Genomic DNA, 11,747 nt, shown 5'->3' with positions numbered 1-11,747 from the left:
GATCGTTTTTCCTACATTCACAAGGAAGACGAACGCGAGCAGATACCCGATCATGATCTTGGTTGTAGACTGGCGAAAGCCGAATTCAATGAAAGTGAAAGCAAACAAGTTTCGTTCAATAAAATTATTATAACTTTCACGAATGTCAATTCTGATCTTGTTATGAAGAACTCATTTTTGTTATTTTGTTTTTTTAATGATTTTAAGGCATAAAACACAAACATCATTTTATTCTTATCTGAATTATTCTTTATAAATAAGCTTAATTCAGAAATTCATGTAAACTACCCGCCTGCGTACTATGGATAAATATATCATAATAGTACCATCGTATACCAAAATTGTAAAAAGCATATAATAGTCATAAAGTCATAAACAATGATACAGCCGGGTAGTTATCATCGTTTATGCCTTAAATTCATTTTTTGGCAAAAAAGAGAGGCGAAGGCATTATAGCACCGGTGTTTAAAAAGGGAAACCCCGAATGAAGCTACAAATTATAGGGCATCGCACTTAAATATATTTTGGCTAATGTTTATTCACAATTATTAATAAATAGATAAAAATCATGAGCGGCAAAGCGAGAACATTTATCTAAAAACCAATTCGGATTCCAAAAGGGATAGTCTATCATGACAATATTTTCTTCTACATTTAAATTAAAGAATTAAGTTCTAAAAATAACCTAAACTGCATCTTTATTGACTACCAACAGTACTGTTATATTCGTCCCAGCTCGATATTAAGGACTAGTGCCGAATGTTGATGTCTGAGCTGGCTCGACATTCGACCCAGATCGTTGTTCGGGGCTAGTATCGAATGTCGAATTCAGAGCTGGCTCGACATTCGTCCCAGCTCGATATGCGGGATTAGTGCCGAATGTTGATGTCAGAGCTAGCTCGATATTCGTTCCAGCTCGATATTCGGGACTAGTGCCGAATGTCGATGTCAGAGCTAGCTCGATATTCGTTCCAGTTCGATATTCGGGACGAGTGCCGAACGTCGATGTCATAGCTGGCTCAACATTCGTCCCAGCTCGATATTCGGGACTAGTGCGGAATGTCGATGTCAGAGCTGTCTCGACATTCGCCCCAGCTCGATATTGAGACAAGTGCCGACTGTCGATGTCAGAGATGGCGCGACATTCGCCCCAGCTCGATAATCGGGACTTGTTGCGAATGTCGATGTCAGAGCTGGCTCGATATTCTTCCCAGCTCGATATTTGGGATTAGTGTCGAATGTTGATGTCAAAGCTGGCTTGATTTTCGTCCCAGCTCGATATTCGGGACTAGTGTCGAATGTCGATATCAGAGCTGGCTCGATATTCGTCCCAGCTTGATATTCGGGACTAGTGCCGAATGTCGATGTCACAGCTGGCTCGACATTCGCCCCAGCTCGATATTCGGGAATAGCGTCGAAAGTGGATGTCAGAGCTGGCTCGACAATCGTCCCAGCTCGATATTCGGGACTAGTGCCGAATGTCGATGTCAAAGCTGGTTCGATATTCGTCACAGCTCGATATTCGGGACTAGTTTCTAATGTCGATGTCATAGCTGGCTCGACATTCGCCCAGCTCGATATTCGGGAATAGTGTCGAATGTCGATGTCAGAGCTGGCTCGATATTCGCGCGAGCTCGATATTTGGGACTACTGTCGAATGTCGATGTCAGAGCTGGCTTGACATTCGACCTGCGCGATATTCGGGACTAGTGCCGAATGTCGATGTCAGAGCTGGCTCGACATATGCTCCAGCTCGATATTCGGGACTAGTGTCGAATGTCGTAGTAAAAGCTGGCTCGACAATCGCCCCAATTCGATATTCAGGAATAGTACCAAATATAGATGTCGTAGGTAGCTCGATATTCGTCCCAGCCAGAACTAGTGTCGAATATCGTTGTCAAAACTGGCTCGATATTCGTCCCAGCTCGATATTTGGGACTAGTGTCAAATGTCGATGTCTGACTCAGAGCTTGCTCGATATTTGTCTCAACTCGATTATTCGGTACTAGTGTCTATATGCCGATGTCAGAGCTGGCTCGATATTCGTCCCAGCTCGATATTCGGGACTACTGTCGAATGTCGATATCAGAGCTGGCTGGATATTCGTCCCAGATCGATATTCGGGACTTGTGCCGAATGTTGATGTCAGAGCTGGCTCGATATTCGTCCCAACTCGATATTCGGGACAAGTGTCGAATGTAGATGTCAGAGCTGGCTCGACATTCGCCCCAGCTCGATATTCGGGACTAGTGCCGAATGTCGAATGCAGATCTTGCTCGACATTCGCACAAGCTAGATATTCGGGACTAGTGCCGAATGTCGATGTCAGAGCTGGCTCGACATTCGCCCCAGCTCGATATTCGGGACTAGTGCCGAATGTGGATATCAGAGCTGTCTCGACATTCGCCCCAGCTCGATATTCGAGACAAATGTTGAATGTCGATATCAGAGCTGGCTCGACATTCGTTCCAGCTCGATATTAGGGACAAGTGTCGAATTTCGATATCAGAGCTGGCTCGATATTCGTCCCAACTCGTTATTCGGGACTAGTGCCGAATGTGGATGTCAGAGCTGGCTCGACATTCGCCCCAGCTCGATATTCGAGACAAATGTGGAATGTCGATATCAGAGCTGGCTCGATATTCGTTCCAGCTCGATATTAGAGACAAGTGTCGAATGTCGATATCAGAGCTGGCTCGATATTCGTCCCAACTCGATAATCGGGACTAGTGCCGAATGTGGATGTCAGAGCTGACTTGACATTCGCCCCAGCTAATTATTCGGGACTAGTGCCAAATGTCGATGTCAGAGCTGGTTCGACATTCGCCCCAGCTCGATATTCCGGACTAGTGCCGAATGTCGATGTCAGAGCTGGTTCGACATTCGCCCTAGCTCGATATTCGGGACTAGTGTCGAATGTCAATGTCAGAGCTGGCTCGACATTCGCGCCGGCTTCAAATTCGGGACAAGTATCAGATGTTAGAGCTAGCTCGATATTTGAATGTCAAATCGATGTCAGTGCCAACTTAACGCACCTGGTTTAAACTACCATCTAAAATTAATATCATTCGTGGTGTAGAGGTTTTGCTTCGAGAGGTTTCGGGTTCGAGCCCAATAGCGGGCAGGTTTTTTTATTGTTTTACTTGTAGTTATAATTATTTTAACGTTTTCCAAATATTACAGATGTGTAAGTAAATGTCAAAACTACGAAAATCTGTGTACAAATCTCTTTAAATCGTTTTCCACTATACGATAATTAGTTACCAGTATCGCCATTGAAGCCGTTGTTGTTTTATCGATTTTAATTCAATACATTTAATGAGCCTCGTTATGTGCTTATTTCATGACCGTTAAGCGTCGTCCAAGATAGACCTGTGCAGTCCGCACGTGCTGATCAGGCCAACACTTTCTACATACACTGGGTATTCGTCAAGAAGAGACCTCTTTTAAAAATATCGTCCCTGATTACCAAGTGCAAACTGCACATGCTAATTTGGGGAAAAAACACATGGATAAAGTAGAGTGTTACCAGAGCGAGGCTCAACTAATTAGGACGATCAGTTATAGCCCAAAACAGAATACAAGACATTAAAAATCTAATGGCGCAAGACTAGCTTGATTCTTAAATTATTCTTATAAGGCATATGCTTAGTCATAATAATTAATTTTCCAAAATAAAAACCATAATTTTATACTACATTTTGTATTTGACGTCTTTTTTTTGCATTCAAAAATGCATTTCCGATGCAACAAAGATCTGATTAGTTCGTTTCATTATATTCCTTCAATATAAGCTCGGTATGAAAAAGAATATTGTGTAAATAATGTATTCTTAAACAATGTATCTTATTCTTTTACCGAATAATACCACTGAGTTTCGTTTGTTTAGTTCTTTTTTAACTAACCAGGTTTCTAACTTCATGTGCAAGGAAAATCTTGGCTAACCAAATAAAAGTCTGCAGTTGGTTTTACATTCCCTTTTATCACGTTATATGCTGTCCGAAAAAAACTGTAAAATCGATGCATTTGCTTAATTTGAGAGCTTTTAAGTTACAGATAAAATCATTATCCGGTATGCCCATTTATATGCCCATAGTCTTGCGGAGCCACGACCTGTACGTGGACACTCTGGTGTACACGTCGGGAAACGATCTGTCGCACCCCTCCTCGCCCCAGGAAGCCAAGCCGGCTAACACGAGTTTCGAGCCACGGAAACACACCAGCAGACCACGATCGTCAACCTGAAATAAAAAGTAGAATGAATTAGTATATTCTGCTTAGGTTAAACCTATTTGTTTTAGCTCGGTTGCATTGAAAGCCTAAGGCTTATAGGAACGCTCTCGAGTCCGTTACTGGGTACTTGAACTTGGAAATAGTACTTGCTGTCTTTGAGGTAGAATTACGAAACGCTCCCACAGTTGGGATCAAATCCGTTACCTCCCGGTTGCTAAGCGGACAATATATCTATTACGCCACGGCGTCTTTATATTCTGTTTAACCCAGACTACAATATCCTTATGATGAATAACTAGTACTGATGCAAACATAAGTCATTACGTTTTTCCGTTGGTTGCCAAAATCTACCTTGCAGAAACTGGTATCCCTGCGTTTAGTGCAGATGTGAGCTCTGCTATCGTAAACCGTGTCCCAATTGGACTGGCATTCGTTATCGGTCAGGATCGTTCCTGTAATCAAAACGTCGGGATTTGGTCTTTGGTATACAATCCGTTATAAATAATCGGAAACAATGATGCTATATAATTACCTTTTATATATGTAATTCCCATGATATCACATATATGACCATCAAAGTTATCGAAAGGATGGGCAAGGACGATGGCATTGTTGGTTCCCGAGAGATCATCGTCAGTTATGAGCTCAAGAAGGGCTATATCGTTTGGAAAGGCGCCTCCTCTCTTGTAGTTCGGATGCTATAAGTATATAAATATAAATAAATAAATACAAATATAAATACTGACCATCGCACCAGAGAAGCCTGATTAAATATGCAACTCAAATATAATAAATAAATAAATAAATATATATATGTAAATATATAAATAAATAAATATATATAAAAATATATAAATAAATAAATATAAATAAATAAATAAATATATATATATATATATATATATATATATATATATATGTATTTATTTATATTGATCTTTAATCAAAATAAGTCTTCTTAGAATGATAATATTTTTGACATTGTATGATTTCCGCTTTGGATCGTTGACCCTGACCACTTTTAGTTTACCACTCCACTCTTCCAACATTATTCTGAATAAGTTTTCTGAGTACTTTTAAATGTGGTATGTCTGCACACATTTCAGGTTATGATGTTAAATAAATCGTTACTTTGATAGCAAATGTATCTACATTTCAGCTACATAGTCTCACTATCGCATTGTAATGAATATTTAAATATACATCACATATATTCTCATAAACTCATAATTACAAATATTATAAAAGTAGCCGATATTCATTCAGCATCTTAAACACTTGATCACTTAAAGTATGAGGCAACCTTGCCTTACCAACCTGTCGACACAATGTGCGGCAATCACAACCCATTTGTCCCCGACGATTGATCCCCAGCAATGATGGTTCCATCTATAACGTCGTGTTATAAACTCTTGGAGTGAAATAATGTGCTCGATTCTCTCATTGGAGATCGTTTTTTTCCTACATTCATAAGGAAGACGAACGCGAGCAGATACCCGATCATGATCTTGGTTGTAGACTGGCGAAAGCCGAATTCAATGAAAGTGAAAGCAAAATATGTTCGTTCAATACAATTAATATAACTTTCATGAATGTCCATTCTGATCTTGTTATGAAGAACGCATTTTGTTATTTTGTTTTTTTAATGATTTTTAGGCATAAAACACAAACATCATTTTATTCTTATCTGAATTATTCGTTGTATATAAGCTTTATCCAAAAATTCATGTAAACTACACGCATGCATACTATGGATAAATATATCATAATAGTACAATTGTATACCAAAATTGTATAAAGCATATAATAGTCATAAAGTCATAAACAAAGGTACAACTGGGTAGTTATCATCGTTTATGCCTTAAATTTATTTTTTACACAAAGGAGAGAAATAAAAAAAAAAATAGAAGTTGTACACATACAGAAACCTAACCTTCTGATATACGCACTCTAACTTGTTTTTCTGTGACAAATATATAAGTTATCTATAAAGCCAATAGATTTGTATTTTAACAAGTTCTTAAATAACTGACCATCGTTCTTTTCAGTTTCGGTTAGTTTTATAGTGTTACATATGGAGTAAGCACTCGATAAACTTTTTAGTCATCCAATATAATTCAGTAACGTTTTCTTTCTTCTAGAAGCACAAATATAATTGTGTTTACTTCAAAAGTTAATAATTTCATTTGTTTCTTTGTTCATATCAAATGTTAATATGTTTATGTATATTCGCCTTGATTGAGTATTACCGATTGTTTATGCAAAAGATTCTACATTCTTTTTAACAAAACATTGGACTTTTTGTTGATAGAAAAGGGAGCATAGCGTGAGAAGGAATGCATTTGAACACTCACGTCTCTTCTGTTAAATGCTACACTTAAAGATCTAATAAATGTTCTCATAGAGATAATAAGACCTTCATAATGAACAAGAGATTTTCAAGCAATATTGTCCCCTACCGGTGAAACTCCACCATAGTCAGTAAAAAAAAAAAATAATATTTGTTGCCATAGCAACCAGAATTCTTGGCGTATGAACGAAATGAAATGACGTGCATACTCTCCATATTGCCATCTATCCATGTTCCAAGTTTCATGAAAAAATATGAAGAACTTTTAAAGTTATCGCAGGATCCAGAAAAGTGTGACGACTGACAGACTGACTGACACACGGAGCGCAAACCATAAGTCCCCTCCGGTTTCACCGGTAGGGGACAATAAAGCTTACATTTGTACCAGTGTGTTTCGTTTTGCTTTAAAAGGAGTTTGAATCAACAACTGTACAATTCTTTAATAAAAAGTAGTTTGTTGATGATGTTAAAATTATTATTGCAATACAAAGCCATATTTAAGACACTGTAAACATCTTAAGTATCTAAGACGTAAATACACTGTTCGTTACATGTAAACACTTCGAACATTAAATCATTTGTATAGTTTTTTTTACAACAGAAGCATAATGTTTTCCTGTGATAAAAGTATGTGTCAATGTTAAAAGCAATTTCACAGCATTACTAGAGTTTGATTATCTATGCAGATTGTTTTAGAATATGTACATATGTCAACCATATTTATTCCACCATTTTAATACTTACGTCCGAAGAACAAAGAAAAAAAAATGGAGCATAGCCAATGCACAGTTCAAAGAGGTACCAAAACCATCCAGTAATAAATACGTTGTCAGCAAATTTACACTGTTTATAGTAATGTCTTTTATATCGGGGCTTCATTGTGTGATTTTAATGCCAAATAGTTCCGCGCATAATATAAAATAGAAGGTTAAATAGGACAACCTTGTCTACAGCCGCGGTCTATTTTGAAAGTCTCAGATAAAAATCCATTCAGTTCAACCATTGCGTATTTTGTAGGAAAATTGATGACATACGTTTAAAGCTAGTTTCAAAACGTTAAAGTTCCAAAAGTTAAATGTTTGTCCAATGCAGTTGAAAGACAACGTGTCAAAAGCTTTTTCAAAGTCAATCAACATTAAAGACTATGTATTTTGTTATGTTCTTCGTGATTATATTAAAGAATAATCTAGTTTTCTCGCCTCGCCGATGTATCGTTCTGAAGCAAAACCAGTTTGGTCTTTTGAAATTAGCTTCGAAAATTGCTTTCTAAGAACATTTGCTATGGTTACAGATGCTAATGTATAGATTGTATTGAGCATTGAGAAAAACGTCTCAATTTTCCAAGAGAATACTTTTGGCTTGTTTTCCTTTAGAAGATAAGTGATATTGCCTTGCTTTTGTGTCACAAAAAATATACAATTTAAAAACATCTTCTCGTAAATACAAGCAGCACTAGAAATGTACGTATCATTCAATAGGACGGTTTTGTTAAGAGCAATGGATTCATATTTTCCTCAACCAAGCATTTCTATAACACTTCACGGAATTCCTATACGATTGAAGAATGTTCGTTAAATGACTGTTCCGTAGGGACTTAGCAAAAAGACGAATTATTCTGGCATTTTACAAAAAGACTGAAAAATGACAGTAATTTCATGATATTCCTTCAGCGACTTCATCTTTATTCACAGTATTAAACTTCTTAATAAAATTAATGCGACTTAAATTTAATTATCTATTACAGTGTACATTTTTAAAAGCCTGCATCAATAAGAAATCTAACAAGATATTTCACACTTTTTTTATTCTTCACATATTGAGACAATTAATGGTTGTTTTTGTTTTGCAATGTAAATATAATATGTAAACCCTAAAGATAAGAATTAATTAGTGTAAACAACGAAAACGATGGACGTTTTTAAGATAATATAATTTTCATCGTTTGAGATAACGAATCAGAATAAAATTATTTTCGCTTAATGATTCTTGGGCGCATTGAAAGTGTCCTTGTTTGGTATGTTAACAAATGGACTAACTAAGTACAGATGACAGGATTTTATACAGTCACAAGTAAAGAATATTTTAACGGAGCTGACCAGATTGAAGAACGAAGTGCGTGGTAATTATCGTTCTATTGCTTTGTAAATGAAACAAAAACAACCGAAGTCTAACAATGACATAAAATGGCGTTTTGAAGGGAATATAATTCAGTTCAGTTTTAAATATTAGCTGTTGAAGAAAGTAAAACAATCTTTATGGGCGATGGTTAATCGGAACTGCATACGGTTCTGGCTATGGGGTTTCCACTGGGTTTCCCAGAGTATTTGCCCTGGGTCACTGCTTTGCAAGCGGAAAGACAACCCACTTCCGGTGAAACAGTCCACATATAAAAGCCTTTAGCAGCGTTGCAGAAACTGAAAGTTCCCAAAAGTGAATCATCGTTGCTAGGCGAATAGAATCCATCCAAGATGAGTAAAATTATAAATTGTTCACTCATCACTTTTATGAATATGAGCAATATCAAATAGAAGTAATAAAGGGTAGACTAAAGAATTATCTGGATTTTTGGTCTAACATTGGTGCAAACGATTTCGTTTTAGATCGTATATAAAGTTGTTATAAAAGATCAACGTAAACAGAGCTTGAAAATGATTTAAGTCTTGTTTGTTTCATTTGCGATAAGACAGAACATACATTGTATTTTATTTGAGATTCGTATAGGAGAGAGACTGGGGAACAATGTTGATATATCAGAAGTATATGAAGTAGTATTTGAGGGACTATGAACTCCTCTTCATCGATTGATGAAGTTTTTCCTGAACATTTAATAGGTCAGTAGTTACGATGGTCATAAATTTGCACAGTGTGCTGTAAATTAAAGGGGCCTTTTCACAGATTTTGGCATTTTGTAACTTATTCATAAAATGCTTTATATCGATAAATTTAAACATTGGATCGTAAAAGCTCCAGTAAAAAATCAAGAATAAAATTAAAAAAAGGAAAAGAACATTGCCCGGACCAGGTTTCGAACCAGTGACCCCTGGAGTCCTGCCAGAGTCCTGAAGTAAAAACGCTTTAGCCTACTGAGCTATTCCGCCGAGTACACATGCTGAACGTATTTTATACCTTATATAAGCAATCTTCGTAGTTTCACAAAATTTAACGACAAAAACAGAACTCTCCAAATTATTCAATCGTTTCGCGTTGCAACGCTTTATAATTTTTAGGTTTTAAAATCGTCAAAAGATGCATATAATTGCTCTATTAGACCATGGTAAATGTTCAGTATTACTGTTTCCTCACAAATATCATAACTAAAACGAAAATTTGCGAATCTGAAACAACTTTTTTCAATTTTGTCAATTTACCAAACCGTGAAAAGATCCCTTTAAGGTTATTTCACCAAATTGTTTTTGTTAATAATTTGAAACAATCTTCTTTAACATTCAAACTCATATTACAACAAAATGAGCCTGAACAATTAATTGCATATACTATTTATTCATTTGAATTGCAAGCAGTTGTGTACTTGAACGAAAGTAAACCTAAAATTTTTAATTACTTTCTAAATTGGTTAAACAAAATATCTTCCTTATTAACACTTAACACATTTTAAAAGCCCATGAAATAATTGTGTATTGTTATCATTTCACATTTAATGACTTTACAACGTGACCCGCATCATGCAAAAATGGGTCTAATAAGCAAGATAAGCTGCATTCAAGCCTGAGTATACCCGCAGTCTGATCAGATGCTCCCCTGTCCGGCAACGAGACCAGGAAGCATAGCGTGACTTTATAGACAACATAGCTCTTAACCAGACTGCGCGATTGCACATGCTGATCTGGAGCTACCCTGGTCGATTTTCTCATGACGCAGCTCTTATGTCAATAATTATAAGATCATATGAACAAATACAAAACAAATAACTACAATGTGCTTATAATGGTTTACTTTATAATACTAGTCACACTATAATTAGAAAGCAAGAATAACAATTATGTTTTTATAAAATCAAACAAGAACATTTCACACATTCCCTATGTCATCTTAAAGGTCCCTAGTAAAACCGTGTAAAATTTTACCATTTTCTGCCATTACGCGAAATTCCTGAATTGCTGAAAAAATTAGCAAGTCCAATTTCTCCAATTCATGACATTTTATCGACAATACTGGACCGTTTAAATTCAATGGACACAAAATTGTCACAGCTCGTGAAAATTCAATCAAGTGTTTGGCCATGAACTTACGAATAGATAAAATTGACAGGCGGATTAGTGACTTAGAAATAAGAATCAAAGAAGTTGAAAAACCATGTGAATTTAGTTACAGTGCCGTTAGGGATATAACAAATAAACAAAAGCAGTTGGACACAATGTTCAAAAATATGAAACACGTGACAACAACAGAAGATGCACATGTCGCCAAGGAATTGAAACTTCCGGCCGAGATAACGGATCTAAAATGCCGAAGTATGCGGGACAATCTTCTGGTTTTTAGCATCCCGGAAGAAAACAATGAAAACTGTGACAACAAAATTGTGGACTTAATTGTCCGTCACAAAACTTCATATACAAAATGCATAAGATTCACATGGCACACAAAGTGGGGGCTTTCAGACAAGACAAGGTAAGACCAATTGTGGCTAAGTTTGCTTTTCTTCCCGAAAAGGAAAGGGTGCGGAAAGCAGCTAATCAGTTAACATGAACCCCATTTGGGATCGCCGAACAATATCCCCTCGGAGATAATGGGAAAACGAAGAGCACGAACAATCCGGCTACTAAAGTTACAAATAATCAGCGCGTATAGTTAAACGGACATCAGAGTCATAGGGGGCTGAAACGGTGCTGGGATAGTATAATAAAGTGTGTTTAGACCGAAAATGCCAAAAAAACAATTTTAATATAATAATAGTAACAATGGTTTCAACTCAAAAATTTCTATTTTCTGACAGCTATCAATCAAATTCCGGTTGCATTGCCAAAAACTAATACAAATCAACAACTTTGGCATGCAGATGTAACTTAGACATAGCTCAATCCAATAACAATAACAACTTTACGCATTGAAAATCCTTTTTTGAAGAACTTAAACACTCAAAAATTGTCTCTTTTTTACTCGGCCGAGAAGTCGCAACACGGCGAACACCTACATTCACGCCGTA

The 11,747-nt window shown here is 36.7% G+C and overlaps 1 protein-coding gene across 1 annotated transcript; it reads right to left on the bottom strand.

The window, feature by feature from the left end:
* Positions 1 to 3,962: 3,962 nt before the first annotated feature.
* LOC127863274 (chymotrypsin-like serine proteinase) lies at positions 3,963 to 4,986 on the bottom strand. The gene is made up of 3 exons (XM_052402672.1): positions 4,766 to 4,986; positions 4,585 to 4,685; positions 3,963 to 4,241 (listed from the first exon to the last, which is right to left on the bottom strand). The coding sequence occupies exons 1-3, from the start codon at positions 4,785 to 4,787 to the stop codon at positions 4,083 to 4,085; spliced, it is 282 nt and encodes a 93-aa protein (XP_052258632.1). The 5' UTR covers positions 4,788 to 4,986; the 3' UTR covers positions 3,963 to 4,082.
* Between the last annotated feature and the right edge of the window lie 6,761 nt (positions 4,987 to 11,747).

The sequence above is a fragment of the Dreissena polymorpha genome, unplaced genomic scaffold (genome assembly GCF_020536995.1).
Source record: "Dreissena polymorpha isolate Duluth1 unplaced genomic scaffold, UMN_Dpol_1.0 chrUn004, whole genome shotgun sequence".
Classification (NCBI taxonomy): Eukaryota; Metazoa; Mollusca; class Bivalvia; order Myida; family Dreissenidae; genus Dreissena; species Dreissena polymorpha.
The sequence above is the reverse complement of the archived record's forward strand: the minus strand, read 5'-3'. Positions and strand labels throughout refer to the sequence as shown.

Bases quoted from the DNA above. Each gene is read 5' to 3' on its own strand.
- LOC127863274 (XM_052402672.1), bottom strand. From the start codon at position 4,787: ATGGGAATTACATATATAAAAG. The intron at 4,686-4,765 runs GTAATTATATAG...TTTTGATTACAG, and splicing joins GGGAATTACATATATAAAAG to GAACGATCCTGACCGATAAC. The intron at 4,242-4,584 runs GTAGATTTTGGC...TTTTTATTTCAG, and splicing joins GGGATACCAGTTTCTGCAAG to GTTGACGATCGTGGTCTGCT.